Here is a 23,429-nt window from a genome sequence, read left to right on the forward strand (position 1 = left end):
ATACCTGTCATTTTGTTAACGTTTTCTGGAATATTTGCTGCTTCTGCGTTTAGTACCGATTGAACGAGTGTTTGGTGACCTTCCGTAATAACCAACTTTAATTTGTTAACGAGTTAGGTGTTATGAACTTCACCTTTCGTGCTGCTATTTATTTGTCTAGTCTGCACGCTATTGAATATGTCAAAATGTTTCCACGCTGTGTTACTTGTTTGGTTGAGCGTGTAACATTTAACAAAAAAATGATTCATTTCTTACCCAACAATCATTAATTTTCTAAAATCAGTGAACGAATAGAAGCATGATTCATAGAACGACTTTGTACCTTTTTAAGTATATCTCTCTGTGTCTACTAACACGGGATTGCATGTTCAATCTTATCGGGCGATTACTATTATTTACTATGCGTCATTTACTATTTGCACTGTCTCTAAATGCATACATGCCTACATTACCATAAATAGGAACGCGTAAAATTAAATTAGACGTTACTTCCTAAAATATCTACTCTAAAGTTCGTCTCTTGAAAACGAGAAGGCTATGTAGAAATGGATGTTAGCCCAGTGAAACGTGTCTTATCCAAACGTTATTCAAACACCTCGTTATCCAAACATTCAACAGTACACAAATCGTTACAGAGTCCGAATACGAATTGCGCGAACCCAAAAGGGAATAACTTTTATTTTTTTAACGTCATTTTTAACGGCACAGGTCATTAGCAACGTAGTACAGTTTGGGCTTGGTTGGTAATGGTGTCTGTAGGTGAATTGTTGGAACTATAGTAAGTGTTTTCTTCGTACGTAGACTAAAACGAAACTGTAATTCCACTATTATGGAGAAGGGATGTTTCGAAGGTCTACCTCGTTGACATTAGGAAAATAATCCCAATGCCCAAAATTATGTATCCAAAATATTAAAAAAATTTTTGGTATCGGCGAGGAAGGAAAGCTATAGGTTTTGCAAAGGCATTAGTTATTGTCCTTCTGAAACAAAAGACTCCTGCATCTACCGATGCAATAGAAGCAAGCTTATCGGTAGATGGATTAAAAGGTTAGATTGCAGCTCGAAAACCACTTTTAAAACTGCAGACTAAGCTGAAACAGTTACCGTGCGAAATATCATATTCGACAAGTCTGTCGGCGAGAGAGGTCGTGTGGAACAGAGCTGATAATACTTGTCATAATGCTCACAGTATTTATTTGCAACACGACGTTATCGACTTCAATTTGTCAAGTAATGGTGGATACATGGTACGCGGTGATATAGAACCAATGATTGCATACAGCAACAGACGCCGGGTGCATAGTCTGGCGCTCAGGTAGTGTGTGATGTAAAATGGCATGGAGCACTAATTAGTTCGTTTCGATCGACAAAGCATTCCCCGGTATTGTACTACCTGTCTCCGACCGAATATCGTAAATACTATTGTAACGTTCGCCTGACCTAAGGGGCGATGACTCTCGATGAATCACGACAAGTAATTGGAAAACCAAATACTACGACAGTTGTTATCGATGTAATTCTATTCGATGTATTGAAACCAATACAGACCTTATTAAGCGACTCTACATTTCTGCAGGGTCTATCCAATTTTAAAAATCATATTTAACAGAAACTATTGTTTATCATTATATTACGGTACAAAATCTATCTTCTTGTTATCAACAATCCATTGTTACCATTTTTGTAGGTTTCTAAAACAATTCCTACACACATTCTTCAATCTATGTTAATAACATCGGATTTTATAATAGTCTTTCATTCTTATTAAAGATAAACAAGTAAAACTTTGTAGCTGTATCAAATGTTGAATCAATTGATCCTGGGCATGTTATGATGCTAATTTATAACATTTCTTTCCATATGATATGTATAGATATTCGGTGTGTCTCTCTGTCTAACACAGGGATGAGCATTTTTGTCTGAATTCAGACAAGACCGTCCCCACCACTGGTCTAACACTTTTATCTCAATTGCGAACCATTCCCTTCGAATCTTTGTGGTTTCATTACCTCAAGTTCCGGCATAAGAATTTCAAATTCCGTTTAGACAATATGAAAGTTTGCAATAAAAATGATAATCATAAATAAGTGTAATATTAATTACGAAATGAAAAGTCTCTCAAAATTAAAACCACGTCGTTGAACTCAAAAATACGCCGAATACTCTTTCGAGGCCTGATCCGCACGTGACTTCAAACATGCCGAATCTCAATCGCATGGAATACACACACACGCACACTATTCGCATCCTACGTAATAGAATAATTAATAAATTCTGGTTGTCATGCAAACGAATATGATAAAGCAAGTCAGAATATACAATCGTTTAAAATGATTTTAGACTGTCGACAGTTATGAAATATCAACGGATTGTAAATTTCACTTTCGAAGACAATGCTCTGGGGTAGTAACAGCGAAATCAGTAGGGAGTTGTTTCTTATGAGAAAGTACTTCTTCGACGTGCTTCAGCGACCTGCCTTAATGCAATGTGCATATGTAATTGCGCCTAATGCACGTCGAGTACAATGACTTGGTATTGCAAACGTCAGACTGCACGCGAACGATGCGCTGTCTTTCTTATAGATTCGCATTCTTTCGTATGCACTTAAGTGACATGTGTAATTAAAATGCGTTCGTGTTACATGAAATTATGAAGAACAATGCATATGAAATAACAGCTTAAGGACTTTCATTAAACACCATTTTATTATTTCGCAACCCATGACAACCAAATGAGTTGTGCTGATTTCATAACTTGGCCAGTTGCTGGAACCAGTGTCGCCAGACGAGGGGAAACAGTTACCCCCCTCTCTGCCAGTACCAGGGAGTATACACGACAGTGACGAAACGCGTCACGTGACCAGGTCGCGGAAGAAGCGTGGGGCAATAGCGCGGTAGAAGGGGAAATTAGAGTGGCGGAACAAGTCTTGATCTGGCGACACTGGCTGTAACATTTTTCCGCTTTTGGAAGGAAAGAGGAAAACAACAATATCCATTTCACTTTCTCGATCTTATGTTTTCTAAACATTTCGAAAGTATGAACTTTCAGTAAAAAGGAATATAGTGACAATGCTCATTATTATCTTGTGAAAAGAGTATAGCAAATATTCCAGAACGTCAGTGAAAGTTGCAATAGAAAAAGTTCAATGCTTGAGTGGATCATTTTTATTTAATAATTATTTTGTACACCTTCGCTGTTAAATTATTATCACATGTTACAATAAGAAGATTGAAACACAGTAAAATTGAATGTATGAAAATCCTGTAGCTACCTCATCTTGTCCGAACAATAAAATAAATTAATAACGTTGATTCGTTAATTTGTGTCTCCAGAATTTCAAGAATATCTACAGCAATACATCCTAAAATTGATTCGAAAACTCCCCATAAAATTTAGTCAGTTTTGTTTGACGTAACTGTCGGATTATATCGATTTTATATGTGATTTTAAATGTGCCTGTAACACTAAGTGGTTCTATCATAAAGTGTCATTTTCCAGCTTCTATTTGAGCCTTCAAAAATTGAAACATCTGAACAAGAAAATATGTAAATATTATTTTTATTCCACTGCGAATGATTCTTACCGCTTTTGCCATAAGACACAATACAAATTCCGGCAAGAATCATGTGTTTCTTATAAACGTCCGAACAGCTCCATTCCACGTAGTGGCAAACCGTTCAAACTGCTCGCCAAACGTTACCCACAATTGACCACCATGACGTCATCACAGACGCCAACGGATCTCGTCGTTTTAGCTTGAATCAGAACCTACCTCATCTTTAGCCCGGATCAGAACCTACATCATCTTTAGCCTGGATCAGAACCTACATCATCCTTAGCCTGGACACAGACACTGTGCTTGTCCACATCATTGGCGAAAGGAATTGTTATAAACATTTATTTGGAACTATATCAACGGAAGAAGGTATGGAAGTTGCGATAGGGAAGGACAGGGACTAAGCGTGGACTGTATGGTATTAAATAATATATAATAACAGGAGGTGAGGTTTATACAAACGGCGAGATGATAAGGCGGTAGATCAAGCGAGCCAAGGACAATGGGCAGCGATTTTGATATTATGGAATATGGGAAACGATGGCTCACGCGACAAGTATGACACCAGACGTAAACAGAAGGTTTACTGGAGTTACCGGTACGATAAATTAATGCATGCGAATATTCATGGCTTAAAAGTTATTCTATATCTCGGTTTCTATAATTTATTTTTACTAAATAATTAGATGGCAAGATGGTCAAGGGAGTGCTTGTTGATATCATTACCAAAAGAAATTGTTATAAGCATTAAACAGCCAGAAATAACAAATTTATCGATAATTACTATCCCGGCGATCGAGATCTACCGAAATAGGGGGTGGGAGAGTTGCGCACCGCGTATCGGCCACCCGATCTCGACGGCCGCGCTCAGTCAGTCAGTCGAAGTGCGCACTCCGGTGGGAGCGGAAGTGTTGTGGGACCAGAAGCTGCCCTCGCCCACCCTGGCCCACCCCGACTATCCCTGCCTACTCTTACCTACCTTCGAGTTGACCAGGAATCCTCCTGAGCTGCACTGGACACCACTGGCCAGCCTTGGTCTACCTTTAGCTGGCTTGAGGTGGACCAATGGTCATTTAACACTTCCCTGGTCCACCTTAAGCTAGCTCGGGGTGGGCTTCTTTGAAGCTTTCTCCGCTCACCTTGGTCAACTTCCAGCAGCTCTTTGTAAGTAACAATTCAAATATACACTGTTTGTTTTGAAATAAGTGTTCATTCAACGAACGCCGTCAATTATTATTTCTGTATTTCTAATTCGAATTTGCGTCGGGACTTTTCAAAAGTTTCTCTTTTTGAAATTATATCATATTATATTTTTGACATAAAATTGGTATTCCTCCGATCGGAGGTCCCCCAGGGGCTCACTCACGGGTGCGTCCCGTGGGTGAGTACGGGTATTGGCGAACCCGGGGCGTCCCGAGCCTGTAGGTCATTTCTGAACTTTCAAAAGTTCTTATTCTAAAATGAACATATTTGGTTTAAAATTGATATTCCTCCGAACGGAGGTCCCTCAGGGGCTTTCTCACGGATGGGGCCGTGGGTGAGTACGAGTATTGGCGAACCCGGGGCGACCCAAAGCGCCATTTCAGTAGATTGAAATTCTGACATCATCTACTCTTGTTAGACTTCTCCGATTCACACATTATGCTCCCCAATAATGAGTCAACATACACTGCGAAATTTAGTTTGTAAGACTCAAAACCGTCGTTGTAAGAAAGGGAGTCAGAAGGCAGCGTATTGAATTCCTTCTGGCTCCCTTTCGGGTCTCATGTGCAGCAACCTCCTCGTAGTGAGACCCGGGCAATCGGTATTATTCTCTATTTGTAAGATACTAGAAGATCTTACAAATAGAGAATAATATCGAGCTAATAGCTGCACAATTATAATCTGCGATAACATTGTGAAATAGATTTTAAGACTTACTAATAATAAAAACTTGTGTATTTAATCAATTGTATCTGAATTTACTAGCTTGCTCGGGGTGGGCCATGGGTCCTTCCTGCTTTCCTTCATGCTTTCCTTGTTTACCCTTGGCCCACCTTCACCTTCTTGACAGCTCCTTTCAATTGCGAATCAAAACACACAATTTTTGTTTCGGAATACCTTTTCATTCAATAAACATCGAAAATTTTTTCAGGATTTCTAATTAGAATTTGCTTCTGAACTTTTCAAAAGTTCCTTTTCTTAAAATTGCTATGTTTGGCTTAAAATTGGTATTCCTCCGATCGGAGCTCCCTCGGGGCCTCACTCGCGGATGGGCCGTGGGTGAGTACGGGTATTGGCGAACCTGGGGCGACCCAAAGCGCCATTTCAACTGCACAACATGAGATGACTGAACTGGCCTCTTCCTACATTTCGTCTGTGATATTAGTTCCACAATATTAGTTCCGACCGATACGGTAGGATGTGACACAAAAATGTTAAGGGGGCTCTAGAGCCCCGCGGACGTGAGACAAAAAAATACATTGGGTGATTGGTCTACTCCTATACCTCGTCTGTGGTAACACTGAAGTGGGTTCTGTTTCCTGCTAAAGATGATGTAACTGGAAAAGGGGGAACACGGAAACCCCGAGCGTGAGCACTCTTATATTTTGTCTGCATTTATCATATAAAATATGGAACAACAAGTTAGAACTCATTTTCATAGAAAATGTTTAAACTGTTTATAAGAATATATAGTTTCTTATAAGTTTATAATAAGTAAATCAATTTTTTATATTATTGTAATCATCAATGTTCTGGACAAGATATGCTGAAATTAACAATTAATATTTAACATTTACCCATATGTATTTACGTCATCTTCGACAATATCAAACTGAGACGAAAGGATGAGATATGCGTGATCACATCTCAATCACTAGTCTTTAATTTACTATTTGGATTTCCCACCCTCGTGCTTAGTTATAAGACACACTGCTAATGGCGCTATAGAACGTTCGTCTTTTAACACAGGTGTTACATATTCGTAGCATGTAATCCAAGGATTTTGACATGACCAGTGTCAAGTGGTGAAATGTCTTAGCTGTACAATCTGGCATTGTTTAAAGAATATAAAATGAGTACGCTGGATTGGGACGAAGTTAAAAGACTAGCTGCTGATTTTCAAAAAGCACAATTAAGCTCTACATTACAAAAGTATGACTTGTTTTAAGAAAAAATATCATATTTAGGAATTTCATATAAACAAAAACATTCACACCTGGTGCACTTTGAACAGCTGTAAAATTTACTCACAGTTTAAAATACGCGAAGCACATCGGTATTTTCTACTGCATGTCTTTTTATTATTTTCTTTTTCTGTGCATTTGATATTTTTCAACAAAAATACTCCTATATAAAGTACTTTATTATGATTCTTGTTTTCAATTTTACAGATTATCCGAACGAAATTGTGTGGAAATTATAACGAAATTAGTGGAGACTAAACTATTAGATATAATATTTACCAACGATGGCAAGGAATACATTACACCTCAGCATCTTGCGAAAGAAATTAAAGATGAACTATATATTCATGGTGGAAGAATTAGTTTGGTTGATTTAGCACAAATTTTGAATGTCAATTTATCTCAGGTATCTAAAGTTGCAAATGAGATAGAAAAGGATAGTAAAGGACTCAAAATAATACTTGGGCAACTCATTGATAAAACTTATACGAACAAAGTTGCAGAAGAAATCAATGATAAATTAATGCAACATGGCAGTATCAATATTGCAGAATTAACGATACAATATGATCTACCTGCTGAATTTTTACAATCACTCGTTGAGAGGGAATTAGGAAAAACTATATTTGGTAAACAGGATACGCAAGACTTTAAGGTCTTCTACACGGAAAGCTTTATAGCTAGAAATAAAGCTAAAATACGAGGTGCCTTATCTGCTATCACCAAGCCTACGCCATTGTCAGTAGTCTTAGCTCAATGTTCTGTTTCGGAAAGAATATTTTTCTGTGAGTACAAACTGACTAGAAGTGTACAGGAACCCGAAAACGTTGGAAACCCAGCAGTCGGAATGGGTCGAAATGATACGAGTTCTCGAAAATTTCGAGATTCCCAACAATTTTTGGGATTATCCCTACTTATTCGAGATAACTTATATGCTTGGGAATCCCAAATATTCTCGGGTATCCCGATATATTCCCGACATTTTCAGGTTCTTGCACACATCTCTAGTATAGACATAATCTTTATTTACTTATTATTGATTATTAATTTATATTCATAATTTACAGCAATCACAGATAGTCTACAGGAAACGAAGCAAATTCCTGGTGTTGTGGCAGGAAGACAGGGGATTAAGAGCTTTTATATACCAACTATATACTCTAAAAGTCAAAATGAATGGGTGGAAAATTTTTATAAACAAAATGGTTATTTAGGTTTGTATTTTATTGCAAAATGGTATCAGTAACATAGCTGCAATATAATCTTGAACACAATATTTGACTTATATTCATATTTTCTATTATCTGTTATTAGAATATGATGCACTCAGTCGGCTTGGAATATCAGATCCGCAAAGTTTTGTAAGACGCCATTTCCCAAATGAAAATATAGTATCGCTAGACTCTGTTGCTGTGGGTGCAGCTATTACTGATCAAGTATATGCGAATATTGAGGAAGCTGTTACAAGTGGATCTTTTGTAGATATAAGTCCTCTTCTGCCTTCTGTATTCACTGATAAAGACATGGAAATTCTTCTTAAATTAGCAGAAAAGAAATTGAACAACAATACATATGTGTTTGCGAAAACTGTAGTGATAACGGATGCATTTTTGCAATCGTTATACAAATCTTTCGAAGCCTTAGCTGATACGAAAGCAAGAGAAATGGTCGCTAGTGGTCAATGGTTTCAAACTGTAGCAGAGAGTAGAATAAAATCGAAATCTGCTGACATGTTCATTGAAAGCAAAGGCAGTAAAAAAGAGGAGCGTCGAAAAAAAGCAGCAGGCGGTAAAGCAGGTGGAGGTGCTCAAGGAAGAGAAACGAAAACAAAATCCACTAAAAAGAAATATTTACATGGCAAAGGCCGTGACAATGATTCTGATGACGAGCATCCGAAACACACACCAGGAAAACTCGAGCTTCAGTTGGTGCCTTTGGAAGACATACGAAACGAAATTATGAAAGATGATAATTTGTCAATAATTGACGATTTAATAGAGGAGCTGGCAGCATATCTGCAACCGAAGATAAATAGCCATGCGATATCCGTGGCAGATCAGTTAGCACAGAATAACAAAACTACTAATTTAAGTGACATCGAAGAACGTCTAAATATGCTTCTAACAAACATTAAAGTATTCGAGAAAGGCATCAAATATTTAGACAAAGGAGATCAGCTTGCTTTAACAAAATATTTACTGAAATCTCTTGGTACAGATTTCCTGACAGAGCTATTTAAGTTAGCTGCACAACAAAATATGTTACAAATTCCTAACAATGTTACCACCGAGGCTAGACAGAAGATACTGTTGGATTTACCTCATGATGTTAAAGAGCCTTTGAGCAATATACATAAATCCGTTACTGGGACTTCTATAGATGATTTTTTTAATGCTGCAGATGCCGCGATGGCATCTTGCTGTTTAGTATTAAAAAAATATGATAAAAAGAAAGAACGACCGTTCATATTAGGGCATAGGGAAGCTTTACTGGAAGAACTTAATGGTATTCAAGACCCTGCATTGGCATTGCATCTAGTCACAAGTATATTATTTACTGCAGCAACACAGAATGCTTTGTACATGTCTGGGAGACATGTATCCACAGTTCTTTCATTTCTTCAAACACATTTGCAACCTTCGACAGTGGCTGTACTATCTAAATATCACGGTATAAAATATTTCATTGAATATTTACTTAACGCCTCTGTTTACACCAATGTTTCCAAAGTTGTCCGTTCGTAATTAATAGTCGGTAGAAATGTACGAGAACCCGAAAATATTGGATCAAGACAGGTTCTTGAAAATTTCGGGATTCTCGAGTATATATACATACATACAATCAAAGAATTGAATACCCTTGGAAACTTTGGGAACAATGACTTGTACACAATTTTTCGCATTGGAATTCTAATTTTTTAGTTATATATTTCATAAAAATTCTACTACATTATTACTTGTTTTGCAGATTTGGTCTTAAAAAGCTTAACTTCTACGGACGAAGGTACAAAACTTGATGTTACAAAGGAGTTAGCAGCTGGTTTAGTAGAAATTAAAAATATTGCAAATGAATTTAAACAACACGTAAGAACTGACAAATCACAAGAATGAATACTTAAAAAATTGTACATTAATATAAATGTTATTCAATTGTATAAAAATATATTTCAAAAATTTATGTTTTGCAATAAATTCCATTTAGAAAATATGCAATGGTTTTATATTTACAAATTTAAGATAAGAAACCTCTTAGATTCGAAAATAACTTTACATTCTATGTTGATAATAAATAACATTTTATTTTCCGATCACTTTAAAAATCTAATAATACATACGTCACCTTAAATCTTCGTTATTACATATGTGCATTATATATATATATATCCATGTATGTACAAATTTCCTTACATGCTACTATCTATCAGTAGTACTAATTAGTCCTAGTAAAATAGTATTCGCTTGTTTTCCGTTTTTCTTTAGAAATACCATTGTGCATTAATATCTTTGACTAATAGTATGTCTTGTCGTCATTATTTTCATTATAAAGTTGCTAGAATTCTTGTAAATCCAACACATCCCGCAACAACAGTCTGCCCAATACCCCAAAACAGCGCATACAATGGTGGCAGTGGATAATGTGATGCTGTATATACAAAAGCGACAGCTGCGGAGCTAAGAACTCCTGATGTCAATGGTAACAATACTCCCATAATTATAATCAGCAATGGGAAGAATCTTTAAAACAAAAATGATGCATATTATACATTTATTGCTGCTTTTACTCAATTATAGTACCAGTTAAATGTTTATTTCTTTAATATTTCTTGTTCATTTATTTGTAAAGGTAATATTATGATATCTTACGTACTTGCCATACTTATGTTGCCTTAACGTAGCAAAGCAGATTGCACCAGCTATGGTATGAACAAAAACAGAAGAGATAAAGGCCCATAAAAATATTCGATACCACATTTCTGTAACAAATTTAGATTGAAAGGTAACAAGTCGACAATATGTAGGTTCAGATATTGAATTGAATCACAGTAAATGTAAAAGTCATTAAATTCAGAAATCAGAATCACATATGATGATTCGTTTGGAAAAAGTTATATTTATAATTGGATTTATTGTAGTAAATAGATACGCACGAGCAAATGAAGTTAATGATGTTTGCGCTTCCATAATATAGTATCTGGTAAACATCTAATCTGCATCTCTACGAGTATGGCATCTTTAACAAATTATTCAAACATTTTTTAAAATAGCGAACAGGATAATAATTTAAACTAATCATTTCATAGAAAGTCAAGTGAACATAGAGCATTGTATGTACCACCAGAAACGCGCTCTAACCAAATTATACGAAACTGCATGAGAAATAATGTCATAGATCTACAAAACCAAGATATGCGACTCTGTCGGGAGTAAAATTATATATATATATACTTGGTGCCACGTAAGAAGGAACCTAATTCGCGCATGTTGTTGTGGATTAACCTTGTTGTAGATTCTCAGCTCCCCCACTCGATCACCTACTACGTCATGAATATTCATATAACGGGAGACGAGTAATTTGTAATTTGTCTCGTCTGAACCCCTCAAACCATATCTCTCTGAACTCTACGAACACACGGTATTATCACAACTAGCGTATTTTCGCAGAAGAGATGCGCGGTCGCAGGAGCGCGAGTAGGGGATTAGCCAATGAACGAGTCCCGTGAGTGTCATATGCGCAGTAAAGTCTTAAATTCGTCCTTCGCTAAATTCCATTTTTACGTGGCACCAAATATACGTTAAAGACTGTGAATTTGGCATATTTTTCTTGTCATGTTAGGATAATTATTATCAATAAAAATCCTAACAGAATTATAATTTTCTGGAAAATGTATATTTCTAACTTTTAATTGACCGGACGTTACACATCAAAGCGAAAGATATTTAAGGGCCATTTACACTTCGTTTTAATATTTTTTCTCACGTTTCACACTCTACAGACTTGTTAATTAGTGAATCTAAAATTATGTGTAATACACATGCGAATGTATGTTAGTTAATATAGGTTAACAGTGCCACCGTAAAAATTTGTATTACAAAATAATAATACAATACTTGTTCAATTATGGACAATGGTGACTCGTCGTCACAACCAGACTTTTATAACGAGAATAGTAAATATTCTGAACAAAATACTGTGTACCTTTACGAAAGTGTAAAAATGGTTAGAGGTTATGTTTACATATCAAATTTTTCATATGCCATATATTTATATAATATATTGTTTTGTTCATGATCGAATAGTATAGAACTGCATTCTCTAACAAATAGATTATTATTTTATTTTAATTTTCAGAATTTACAGGAAATATTAAAAGATGGAAAAGAAGTAGATAGAAACTTCAAAAATTTGGAAGAAAATATTCTTAGAACGGCCAAACTTATTAACGCAATCTCACAGAAATCAACGTTAGATAAAGAATAGTCTTCCTAACTTATAGTATCATGAAATTATGCATATAATATACAAACATTTTCATAAAATATGTTTCAAAATAAAGTTTTCATATGTTTTTTATACAAACGCTGCCTTATTTTATACACACTATTTTGTATAAAACATTTATTACAATTGTAATAAATATAAATAACGAAATATTTTTCATGGAAAACTTGTATTAAAAAAATTCCCTTTTTCGCTAATTTCCTCCAATCATTCCCCAGGATATAATATCCACTGATTGTAGCACGTGAATTTGAATTATCACAGCAGGCAACCAAATCAGATGAATATAAAAGTAGTGAAAATAACAGCCGATGATTGGAAACTGCCTGGTCAATTCAATACATCACGATATGACGTACTTTGTTTAAAAAAAATTCGTTTCAAAGTACCGTCCATTGCAAAAACATGCAATACCACAGAAGCAGAAGCAGAAGTTATTTTTTACTTAGAAATTGAGAATGTAATAAACTAGTTTTCAGAAAACTGGAATTAATTAATAACGTTTTCCTCGTTACTTATATTTCACTGTCTTGAAATTTTAATATAAAGAACGAATACCATTGATAAAAAGGAAATGTTTAACATAAATTGTATTACCGAAATTCGTACAATAATTTTGTTTGGTTTCCTGAAAATGTTAATTTGATTCCCGAAATGGATAATTAACGCCAATAATTACATACCTAACTCCATGTCAAACTTATTTCGGGCTCTGAATCATTTAAAATGACGTGTTTCGCTTATGAGAAGTTATAGTCCACTAATGATTTAAGTATTACGATCTTTGCTCAAGTTGCGTTGTTAAAATTATAAGAACTACATTTTCTTTTTAAAATGCTCTTAAAAAAACCGAAAAAGTTGTACGAGTTGAGTACAAAAATGGTTCGAAGATTTGAATTGCGCCCCTTCGTCGTGAAAACAAGTACGAAACAAAAATGCCGGTTGTTTTTCAAAAGAAGAAAATATGCAAAATCCAGAAGAAATATATTTTTATTCAATGATAAAAATAAATACTAAATGCAACTATGTACTATAGCATGTTTTAGCGGACGATGGATGCTAAAATAATGTCGGGTGAATAACAATTTTGGGATACAGTTCACCGAAATATTAATTATTACTGATCGGTAGGAAATCGAACGATTCCATCAATTTCGAAAACGATGGTACATGACCTAAGACTTTGTACGGTGTCCTGAAAAAAGAAAGAAAATAAATCTTGCGTCGCACTCGGATCGAGTGGCTATAAATCATCATTAATATCGCGTTTAATTGATCGAATTGAGTTTACCAGAGTATTCTACCAATTTGTTGTTTATCAGACAATTAGATCAGGCTTGTTCCCGGTGTTTCGCGTGTCGGGAATCCACCCTGACAAATTGAGAATAGAGTCACTCGTGGAAGTTTGGGCGGTCGAATATGTTGCTGGATCTAACGGGAAAAGACACTCGTCGGGGGTAATTGCGGGCCGGCTCTTTCCTGGTACGATCAGTTTCAATAAAAGTAATTATCGTTGGCAGTCCTTTCGAAGTAAAAATCGATCGGCATAGATGAGGGTGGAAGTAAATTGGGTGCGACTATTACGTGTGCACAAACGAGACGCGCGTATAATGAATTCAATTGTTTGGTGTGGTTTTTATTGCCCTACTCCTCACTATGTCGTCCAATCCGGAATAAGGGAGGGCGCCCGTCGCTACATTCGAAATATATAAACGTGTCAATAACTGTTCCTCGACGCTCAGTCAGTATTTTTATTCGCCGCTGCCAAACTGACGATTAATAGTGAACCGCCGGCTTTCGTTTCCATGTTCCGAGAGAAAGTCCGAGGAGAAATGGTGAGTTTCGAGGTTTACCGGTGCCGAACACGTTGGTTCTCGCTTATCCGTTCGTTATCGTCGTCCACGATCGCCACCGGGCGACCATAGACGTTCGCCAATTTTTTCGAACTTGGCGGAGATCATGGTTAAATGCCGCCAAGGTTTTTGCTGTTAGGGCAGTTTCGCATTAGCGAGTCCTATTCCGTTTTTCCGTCGGGTTACCATCGCGATTTCATCTACGGTTCCGGTTCCGCTGAGTGTCGCACATTTTTCATATAATTTTCTCACGCGGGCTGATCGAGAATCCGAACGTTCTGTTACAACTACCACACGTCGGACCTCTGCGACGCGTTCGAAAGTGTAAGAGCTACTGTTTAGAAATTCAATACTTTCTTTCTAATTATCGTTTGTAGCACGCTGCTCGTCGGCGTAACGATAAACGTGTTAATTTTTGTCGAGCGAAAGGGAGGGAGTAACGAGAAAAACGAAGAAATCGGAATTTTCATTCCTCCAATCACTTTTATATGACACTGTATAATTTCTTATCGCGCACCATGGTTTTTCCCGATATCATCTTTAGATTAAGATACTGTTAAAGGGCCCCGAGGAAAGAGGGCGCGAGATCGTAGGGAAGATGCGAAGATTGTATAAGAAGTTGCATCATTCGGTTCGAAACCTCTTCTCGTGATGTGCGCTCCTACAAAGCATCTCCGGCGCGAGTATCTTTATCGAAAGTTATATCTCATAGCGGTACCAGGATTAATAGTTTTGCGCGCTTTATCTACGTGTGACAACTATCCGTCGTGATTCTCGAACGCAAAGGTAAGCAACGCTGAATTTTATTAATCACGAGCGAGCACGATTCAGTCGCGAGCGGCCACGTGTAAATTTTGCTTTACAAAGGAGGAGAGAAAAAAAAAATGGAGACAACGGACGCATAGTGCGAAGATATCGGGAACGATAGCGCTATCAGAAAAACGACGTAATATTGAATTTTTAAATTGTATCCACCAGCTTCGAAAGTAGGTAATGTTCGAAGAACTGCAGGCTATTTTTAGCACATATATTCTAACGAGAGAATTGCAATTCATTTTTCTCGAAATTCCTTTCGACTTTGCTCGCCGGAGAAAATGAAATTAGTATGCTCTACACTTTTCACGTATTATCGACTGTCTTAAGGCATTTCTGCGCTTGTATGTTTCGAGCTGTTCGAACATTACTCCGTGTCTGCTTCCACCTATTGCGAGTCTTGCATCAGTTTCTGAGCGTGACACCGAAATTTTGAAATTGAACCCGATACTATCGCGCTGAATCATTCTATTCGAAACTCGAGACCAAAAATCTATATCGTCGTATCGTTCTTCCCATAAATGAATTGATTATTTTCGGTGAAATTTTTAGTGAAAGCACGACGATTGAATTTCCATCGCGCCAAAAATATTCTCACGCTAAAATTGAAAACTGTTAAGCTGCTCGTCGATAGATTCTCCTGTTCGAATATCACATTTGTGACAGAAAAAACCGTAATTATTCAAAAATATTCTGAAACAACATTTCTAATATTCGACGTGCACCAGAGACGATTACTTCCGAAACGTTTTACATGGTCGAACGCGTTACGATTACGCGTAATTTGTCCAACGACTATGCAAGTCGTAAGAGATTCTCGGTAAAAGTGAGAAATACGTGTGATTCGCCGGGTGTCATCGAGACATCGGAGACGTAACCCTCGTCATTGTGAGAAGATAAGCGGGCGGTCCAATATCTCGGAAGTTTCAGCCACTTTTAACTTGTCCCTCGAGTCGCTGCATGAGTATATTTGCAGCAAAAAAATGGTTGACACACACTCGGACCCGCGTACATATCGTCGGCCGATTCTACCCTATTTTTTGCCGCACATGTGTTTCATTAACGCCACAGGCGAATTCGTTTCCAAACGGCTTCGCCTTGTTAGCAGCTCGGAGTTACTTAATCTCCATTAAAACCGTACGCGTGACCTTCCTTACTCTCACGTAGGAGAGCGTATAGGAGAAAGGGGAAAACGGCGGAGAATGAGCGCCGAAGATAAAACGGTACGGGTGGGTTGTGTTGTGTGATACGTTCGTGAAATTTTTGGTGACACAAGAAAAACGGACGATTCGGGAGGACGCCAACTGGGCGGGAATCGGCACGATGCTTACGTTATAAGGTTCCCGCTGGAGCGTGTCAGTTAGAGAGCGAGAGAGAGAGAGAGAGAGGAGAGAGAGAGAGCGTGCGCGCGCGTGAGAAAGACAGGGATAGAGAGAAAGAGAGAGATCTAGAGACAGACAGAGAAATAGAGAGAGATAGAGAGGAATCGTGTGGGATTTAGATTGAAACGAAAGCACCGGCACTCAGAAATTAGAGATCCGCGCGGCGGCTTTTAACGAACGTGAAACGGAGTCGTTACCAAGGATGCCGCGAAGAGGACATTTCGGATTACGATAGTGTACCGATAGATAAGGGAATCTCTAATTTGGTGATTTCGATGCTCACTTTAACGAGCAGGCTATGCGACCGATGCACGTCCAGCCTGACTCATGGTATATCAAACCGATTCCGACGCAAATCGCCCGTTTCAAAATCCATTCGGCCATCATCCGGCATTCTTGACTTTCGAAATCGGCTGTCTGTGGGAATTTGAGCACCGCGTCTCCGGCTCATTCTTCCTGGAAAACCTTCCCGACCCATCGAGATTGGACGGATTCCACGTAACGCCGCGGTCGCGCGAGAAATCGCGTTAACTTGCAATGAAACGCGACGGAAACAACGGTCAAGAAATATTTGCTTCTACTTTCCATTGAATCACGATTTCGTTGAAACAACGACGAACCGTGTATATGAGTCGTGCGAAGCGTTGTAAGTCGAAAAACTTGATTACTCGGTCGTTGGGAATAGAAAAAAAAGCTGACAGAATCCTCCGACAGAAATTATCGGGTTGAAGTGTAAAAGTCGAAGAACATCAAGCGTTGTTTCTCTTTGTACAAAACCGAGAAACCAATGGGGTGAATTGACTTACGCCACGTTCTCATCGAACCGGCCCGCATAAATGAGAAAGAGAAGTGTCCTAGCCGTGTTGTCGAAGACTGATATAATGTCCGATATCAGGAAATTTGTCGAAACACGCTAACAGCTTGCTACTCATTAAGAGTCACGCTTAAGAATTACAAAAAAAAAAGTATATTGAATGGAATGCACGTTGCCGGTTATTACCAGGGATATTTAATTACCGTTGTGTTCCCGGGCATTTAATTTCATTGTTGCCAATTGTGTTTATTCGTATCCCCGAGGAAGGTCGAATGAATCGATATTATAAATCGCGCACCTAACCCGACAATTAAATCCGCATTGTTATATCCAATCGGTCCAATTTCTGCGAAAAGAGCGTGACGTTGGTGTTCCTTAATTTCATTCTGATTCAATCATTGCACAATGTCCGTTCGCATTCATTAAACCGTTTCTTTCACATTCGTTTATTAATGGGCGGCCGGGGACCCATCGGTATTTAAACAATGCAGGCAACACGAATTCCAGACCTCCTGTTTGTAATTACATACAATCTGCTTTCAGATGCAACCGTACTCAACGCTGGCGAATCTCGTCTGTATTATCATCGTGTCGTATACGGTTTCGGGATACCCTTTTTCGTTCCTGCCGCGGTATGACGTCGAACGAGCTGCCGAGCGTAGGAGCATAGGAAGACAAATGGTCGAGCACAGATCTAATTTCCTAACTCCATTAACAGAATATGGAGCACGATCTACCGAACCGAAGGTAACGTATTAATTAATTGACACCTCCAATTTCATTTGAACCCGGACTTCCTCGCGAGCCATCGGAACGCCAACAGACCCTATTTAACGATATTTATTGTAAACTCCAGCCAGTGGAACCGTGGACCAAAATCACTCAGAACCCCGTGAATGGCATAAAGACAACCGTCGGGTGAGTACTCGATGCGAATGTAACAAAATAATGAGAAGCTGCAATGTCTAACATTTTGTTCTTGTTCGCTACAGGAGCAGGGTAGAATTAGAATGCAAGTCCAGCGGCAGCCCGCCGCCGGAAATTCTTTGGTTCACCGGAAATGGCACAAACGAGCAGGTGAATATTGCTATCGGCCGTCATCGAATTGCAATGATGTTACGTAGGCAACAGCCGCGATAAATATACTGATATTTAATGTTTGCTTTATCACAAGATGGTCGAATATATCAGAGCCAACACGCATTCTCTGTACGATCCAACCGAGGAGTGGAAAGGAGTGGCCAGAATTAATTCGAAGCTCGTACTGGAGTGCGTTACACCGGATGATGCTGGATTGATCTACTGTGCGTCGGTTTCTGCGAGAGAAGTGAAGGTATCCACTCCTACAGAGCTGCGGGTTGACAGTAAGTAAAATATAATTAATAAATCACTCGAATCATTAATCAATCTGCTAACGTCAAATTGATCGTGGCCACCGACCGCTCGTATCGCACGTGACGCGTCTGTCCCACTGAAACGATTTTTACCACTTACCCTACCGGTAATGACTTAACTTTTCAAAATTAAATATTGACGATCGAGTAGTAGATAGAGTCTATAATGTATTTGTACATTTTTCAATATAACATGGTTTCATCATTTCTCCTAACAATGCCAGTTAGAAAGCAATGACTAAGCTTCTTTCAGAAATTGTACAGTCATTAAGAAACTCTCAAATGGCGGGACCTGAGCCTATTTCGACTCGGAGATATAAAGTTTTCATTTAAATTTTAATTTTCGAGTTGTCAGGTCGAATCATTAGCTATTTGCATTAGATCCAATAAGAAGAAATTCAAAAATATGCAAAATAAAATTGACGAATAAAGATTTAAACAAATCTAGCCATAGTTGAAATAAAACCTTCAAAAGCATCCGCCTTGCGAGGATTTATAGTCTTTCTGTTAACATCCACCGACTACAAGGAAATAAAGTCAAATAAATGTAACATTACCCTTTCAAAATTATATTCCGAGAATGAAGTTGTTATATATTATTTAAGCTGTGATCGATGAAAGAACTCGACAGTTCGCGTCGCATTAGTACACCCACTAACGGGCAATTAATCTCTGAAAATCTTGATTTCCAGGCCAACAAAGTGCTAGCATCGACTGCACTTCCGAAAGTGACCCAACAATCACCCTATACTCTCCCACGCGTGTGGCTAACATAGGAGCGACCGTGATACTACCGTGCAGGGCGAGCGGCAAACCAAAGCCCGAAATTTCATGGGTGGACAATTTCAATATACCCCTAAGCCTGTCAACGAATCTACGGCACCGAATTCTGGACGACGGGGATCTACTGATCGAGGAACTTTTATGGGAAGACATGGGCGGCTACACTTGCCAGGCCAAGTCTGGTGAACGTCAACAAATCGTTAGCACGTTCCTGTACCCGTTACGCGTAAGTTTTCAGATTTACAATATTTTGTTTCACGAGCTGTTATTACGTGTGTGATTGCGGATCAATATTCATTACAAATGTCTTGTTAATTACAAGATACAGAAACCATATAGAAATTTCTTCCTTTGTTTAATAATTTTAGTAAGTTGAATATAATATGTAGATGTTTCAAAATTCTTTTAATTTTTCTACTGTCTGAAATTTCACCCACCCATTTTTGTTTTTTTTTTTTTTAATAATCCGCAGTCTGCATATTATATTAAATGTACATGAAGATGTTCTTAAAATGTTAATTTCAAATTTTTTTTCTTCTTTTTATTTTGGTATGGGAACGTTTGGGATGAAAAAATGGCCGTTCTGTATTGACGAATTTGCTGTGCATGACCGAATGTTTCTTTATAGCCCGAAACAGAAGTGGACCGGACGGTTAATTGAAGAGTCACCGAAGAACGAGTCTCGATTGCTTTGATCAGTCACCTTTCCATTATACGACGTGCGAGATAAACGGGATAGGATAGAATCTAATCTCCATATGCTAAGTTTCGGTGTTCGTCAAAGTCAAATGGTATTGTTTTAAATATTAAGCGCTGTATATAATTCTACGTAAACGGAATTATATTCTAGTACTGAGCGCCCGACGATTTGTTCGGGGATTAGCAAACATTTCATATTTAGTTGTTACTGATAGTTTTACAATCATTGTCTTACTTAAAACTTTGTATGCAATTTTGTAACGTGCCAAAGAATTTTGTATTTGATTATGTCACTGATTTTTTTTTAGCTGAAATAGCGGTTACGTGTGTTATTTCGATATTTAAGTACGATGTATTTTTTCTTTTTTTGTAATACTTCTTGAACGAAGTCGCGGATAGTTCTATCGAATTATTTATTTATTGAACGTGTACAGTATATACCGCCCTTGCAGCCAGGCAACAATGAAAGATACTTTTTTTTAATGTTAAGAGTAATTATGTGTACTAAATCATACATCCACGGCGAACTAGAAAATCACTTTTATAGGTTCACGATTACTTCGTTTATTATTCATTAGTATTACTTATTATCTTCTAGTATTAATTATTATACGTTACATATCCTGAGTATTTTAGACTATATGTATTTTTTTTTTTTAGATTGTCATAATGTCGTATCTATTGTGAAACGCTATATTTTTATGTATAAATAAATGTATTTCTTTTCGTACAGTGTTTATAAATTTGTGATTTATTTGTTCCCCTTTGTACAATCTATTATTTATTTCATTTCTAATGCATAGCTATATTTTATGCATTTTTGGAATGTTCCGGTTTTCAATCTACAAATGACCTTGGCGAGTCATATCATTTGGCCATTCAATAGCGCTTTATCATCATTCACAAAAACCACGTGCTCGTAGTATTTACATAGTAAAAATGGGAAAAAAGATTACTGCGAAAATTGGACCTTCAATTTTGAATGCTGATTTGGCGCAACTATCGGAAGAATCGCAACGATTAATTAACAATGGTGCTGATTATTTACATTTAGATGTTATGGATGGGCATTTTGTACCTAACCTTACTTTCGGCCATCCATTAGTAAAATGCCTACGCAGTAAAGTAAAAGATGCATTTCTTGAAACCCATATGATGGTTTCTAATCCAGAACAGGTATGCTCGATTCTGTTTGTTATATTTGAATTTCTATTTCATACTTATTCAGTAAGGTATCACGTGATTGTTAATGAATGATGTTACAATTCTCATATTTTAATTAAACATGTTCTATCATTCATAAGAATGTGATGAATCTTTTGTAGTGGATAGAACCTATGGCTGATGCTGGTGTGAATCAATATACATTCCATGTTGAACCAGTGAAAGACGTTCCACTAGTTTGTAGAAAAGTACAAGAAGCAGGAATGAAGGTACATTAGCAATCTATGTATTAAATGACTTAAAAATCTCGAACAACTATTTTATCAATGTTTTAAACTACAAAAACTTGAACTCAAATTCTTGTTTTTCAACAAAAGGTAGGAGTAGCACTTAAACCTGGGACACCGGTAGACGTAGTTGTGGATTATGTTGACCTAGCAGATATGGTGTTAGTTATGACTGTAGAACCAGGTTTTGGCGGACAAAAATTCATGCAACCAATGATGGAAAAAGTGGCTTGGTTAAGAAAAAATTATCCTACTTTAGATATAGAAGTAGATGGGGGTGTTGGACCAGCAACTATTGACGCATGTGCGCAGGTATGTAAAAAACTTAATTACTAAAGGCGTGCCAGATTCAAAAATTTCTGGATTCCTGAGCATATTAGTGTTCTTGAATATATCAGTATTTTCGAAAAATTATTGGGAACTAGACTCATCTCGATCCCCAACATTTTTAGGTTCTCGCACACCTCTATTAATTGTATATTATAAATATTTTTCAGGCAGGAGCAAATATGATTGTCTCAGGGACAGCAGTCATAGGTTCCTCTGACCAAGCAAAAGTTATAAAGACTTTAAGAGACACAGTAAATTGTGCATTGCAAACTAGTTGAATATTGATGAAAAGATATCATGAAAAGAAAAGAATATCATGTATATATTACAAATCTTTTAAATTTCAAATAAATTTATATAGAATATTTACAAAAAAAAGCGAAATAAATAAACGAAATTTTCTAATTTTGATAGGATTACTTATATTTATTAATGATGTATGATCACTGAAGTCAATTACTTACAAAATTATTAACCTGTGGAACCGGTAATGGAATAACTTTAGGAGATAATTTTGTTCTTAATTCTGATAAACTTATCAAAATAGCTTCCTCCGTTCTTATGATTCTTGATCCTTGCTCGGGACAGGTATTCAAATATTTATCAAATACCAAAGATGGATCATACACATCTAAGCTTGGATCAACATCCAATGCAGCTTCCAATCCGTTTAAACCTCCAAAAATGATCAATACATGATGATATCCCATGCTGTGGGGTTGTACATCATCAATAGATTTTCCCTTGTCCGAAGTTCCAATCGTCAAATCATATCCAGTTTTATAAGGACATTGTGTTAATGCTTCTGTAAGATTATTAGCTAATCTTACTGTATATCCCCAATATGTGCCAGTATCAGATTTGGGAATGTCAGGAGGTACAATGAAGCCTTTTAACTTTTTCGGGTTTGGTTGATCCTGGGGTATTTTGACAGTAACTCTCAATCCAGTAGTTAATACTTTGTCTACATAAACATCATTTAGTAATCCCACGTTAACGTGTGAACCTTTCCCAGTTTTAACTGGTTTATTTGTAACTACTCCTTCTCGGTACAAAGAGACATCTTGTTGACGCAAATGATGTGGAGCATCTAAAGGATTTAACACTCCAGCATATTGCAAGTCTTTATGAATCGGGAAGAAATATTTTCTTAAGTACTGCGGACACTCGAGATATTGTAATATTCTGGCTAATTGTAAACAACCAATTCTTCTTTCACCTAACACTTCATCGGTCCTTAGTTTTTTCTTTTCACTCTCAGTCACTTCTCCTTTGTCGTCGAAAACAACAATTTCGTCTATTTTGTAAATACATGCTGCACGTGCTATCTGTCCAGCCAGATACGTTCGCAAATCTGGGGACTGAGCATTGTCCAAAATTGATCCGGGAACCGCAATACTAATAGTCGAAATATCTTTTTTCTCAAAATGTTCTTCGACAGGTTTTACTTTCTCACTTTCCGACTCCTTCTGAGATTCTTCCTTCTTAAATTTTTTTGCTAACCTCTCCTCCCGCCATTTTTTTCGTTGTTCTTTATGTAAACGGTTGGTCTCCTTCCAAGTTTTCGGTGTTGGAGTTACCGATGACATGATTGTTCAATTTTTCAAAAGAATTTCATCCAAGTTTAAGATTATCTATAACTTCTTACAGATATCTTCTTCAATTTTAACCATACTTTCTTAAATACG

The 23,429-nt window shown here is 37.2% G+C and overlaps 6 protein-coding genes and 1 long non-coding RNA gene across 8 annotated transcripts in view; 5 read left to right on the forward strand and 2 right to left on the reverse strand.

Annotated features, from left to right (window-relative positions):
* LOC143356310 (pancreatic lipase-related protein 3-like) overlaps positions 1-23,429 on the forward strand; it is a 149,475-nt gene that overhangs the window by 93,142 nt on the left and 32,904 nt on the right. The window lies entirely within an intron of this gene.
* Ufl1 (UFM1 specific ligase 1) lies at positions 6,496-9,967 on the forward strand. Its single transcript, XM_076792111.1, has 5 exons — positions 6,496-6,691; positions 6,931-7,508; positions 7,791-7,937; positions 8,038-9,393; positions 9,691-9,967. Exons 1-5 carry the CDS (start codon positions 6,612-6,614, stop codon positions 9,831-9,833), a joined length of 2,304 nt encoding a protein of 767 aa, XP_076648226.1. The 5' UTR covers positions 6,496-6,611; the 3' UTR covers positions 9,834-9,967.
* Positions 10,002-11,011, reverse strand: LOC143356431 (transmembrane protein 170A). Its single transcript, XM_076792126.1, has 3 exons — positions 10,871-11,011; positions 10,591-10,696; positions 10,002-10,457 (listed from the first exon to the last, which is right to left on the reverse strand). The coding sequence occupies exons 1-3, from the start codon at positions 10,923-10,925 to the stop codon at positions 10,262-10,264; spliced, it is 357 nt and encodes a 118-aa protein (XP_076648241.1). The 5' UTR covers positions 10,926-11,011; the 3' UTR covers positions 10,002-10,261.
* Positions 10,642-23,330, reverse strand: LOC143356425 (28S rRNA (uridine-N(3))-methyltransferase). The gene is made up of 3 exons (XM_076792114.1): positions 22,206-23,330; positions 10,871-10,953; positions 10,642-10,696 (listed from the first exon to the last, which is right to left on the reverse strand). The coding sequence occupies exons 1-2, from the start codon at positions 23,328-23,330 to the stop codon at positions 10,939-10,941; spliced, it is 1,140 nt and encodes a 379-aa protein (XP_076648229.1). The 3' UTR covers positions 10,642-10,696; positions 10,871-10,938.
* Positions 11,712-12,372, forward strand: LOC143356432 (uncharacterized). Its single transcript, XR_013082665.1, has 2 exons — positions 11,712-11,940; positions 12,073-12,372. It is a non-coding gene; the product is annotated as an uncharacterized LOC143356432 (long non-coding RNA).
* Impl2 (Ecdysone-inducible gene L2) lies at positions 13,280-20,690 on the forward strand. Of its 2 annotated transcripts, none has more exons than XM_076792121.1 (7): positions 13,280-14,057; positions 17,628-17,831; positions 17,941-18,002; positions 18,077-18,161; positions 18,259-18,448; positions 19,171-19,487; positions 19,890-20,690. In XM_076792121.1, the coding sequence occupies exons 1-7, from the start codon at positions 14,028-14,030 to the stop codon at positions 19,920-19,922; spliced, it is 921 nt and encodes a 306-aa protein (XP_076648236.1). In that variant the 5' UTR covers positions 13,280-14,027; the 3' UTR covers positions 19,923-20,690. The 2 variants fall into 2 exon arrangements, with proteins under 2 accessions (XP_076648236.1, XP_076648237.1); XM_076792122.1 differs by lacking the exon at positions 13,280-14,057 and adding an exon at positions 14,434-14,861.
* Positions 20,830-22,053, forward strand: Rpe (ribulose-phosphate 3-epimerase). The gene is made up of 4 exons (XM_076792123.1): positions 20,830-21,136; positions 21,286-21,393; positions 21,502-21,723; positions 21,909-22,053. The coding sequence occupies exons 1-4, from the start codon at positions 20,900-20,902 to the stop codon at positions 22,017-22,019; spliced, it is 678 nt and encodes a 225-aa protein (XP_076648238.1). The 5' UTR covers positions 20,830-20,899; the 3' UTR covers positions 22,020-22,053.

Source organism: Halictus rubicundus, chromosome 8 (assembly GCF_050948215.1).
Source record: "Halictus rubicundus isolate RS-2024b chromosome 8, iyHalRubi1_principal, whole genome shotgun sequence".
Lineage (NCBI taxonomy): Eukaryota > Metazoa > Arthropoda > Insecta > Hymenoptera > Halictidae > Halictus > Halictus rubicundus.

What these genes read in the sequence shown, in the direction of transcription:
- Ufl1 (XM_076792111.1), top strand. Translation starts at nt 6,612, where the DNA reads ATGAGTACGCTGGATTGGGACGAAGTTAAAAGACTAGCTGCTGATTTT. An exon ending in TTCGGAAAGAATATTTTTCT is followed by an intron (nt 7,509 to 7,790) that starts GTGAGTACAAAC and finishes CATAATTTACAG; the next exon opens with CAATCACAGATAGTCTACAG. An exon ending in TAAACAAAATGGTTATTTAG is followed by an intron (nt 7,938 to 8,037) that starts GTTTGTATTTTA and finishes ATCTGTTATTAG; the next exon opens with AATATGATGCACTCAGTCGG.
- LOC143356425 (XM_076792114.1), bottom strand. Translation starts at nt 23,330, where the DNA reads ATGTCATCGGTAACTCCAACACCGAAAACTTGGAAGGAGACCAACCGT.
- Rpe (XM_076792123.1), top strand. Translation starts at nt 20,900, where the DNA reads ATGGGAAAAAAGATTACTGCGAAAATTGGACCTTCAATTTTGAATGCT. An exon ending in TACAAGAAGCAGGAATGAAG is followed by an intron (nt 21,394 to 21,501) that starts GTACATTAGCAA and finishes TTTCAACAAAAG; the next exon opens with GTAGGAGTAGCACTTAAACC. An exon ending in CTATTGACGCATGTGCGCAG is followed by an intron (nt 21,724 to 21,908) that starts GTATGTAAAAAA and finishes AATATTTTTCAG; the next exon opens with GCAGGAGCAAATATGATTGT.
- LOC143356431 (XM_076792126.1), bottom strand. Translation starts at nt 10,925, where the DNA reads ATGTTTACCAGATACTATATTATGGAAGCGCAAACATCATTAACTTCA. An exon ending in ATCATTAACTTCATTTGCTC is followed by an intron (nt 10,697 to 10,870) that starts GTGCGTATCTAT and finishes AATTTGTTACAG; the next exon opens with AAATGTGGTATCGAATATTT. An exon ending in AGGCAACATAAGTATGGCAA is followed by an intron (nt 10,458 to 10,590) that starts GTACGTAAGATA and finishes TTTGTTTTAAAG; the next exon opens with ATTCTTCCCATTGCTGATTA.
- Impl2 (XM_076792121.1), top strand. Translation starts at nt 14,028, where the DNA reads ATGTTCCGAGAGAAAGTCCGAGGAGAAATG. An exon ending in AGAAAGTCCGAGGAGAAATG is followed by an intron (nt 14,058 to 17,627) that starts GTGAGTTTCGAG and finishes ATCTGCTTTCAG; the next exon opens with ATGCAACCGTACTCAACGCT. An exon ending in TACAGAGCTGCGGGTTGACA is followed by an intron (nt 18,449 to 19,170) that starts GTAAGTAAAATA and finishes CTTGATTTCCAG; the next exon opens with GCCAACAAAGTGCTAGCATC.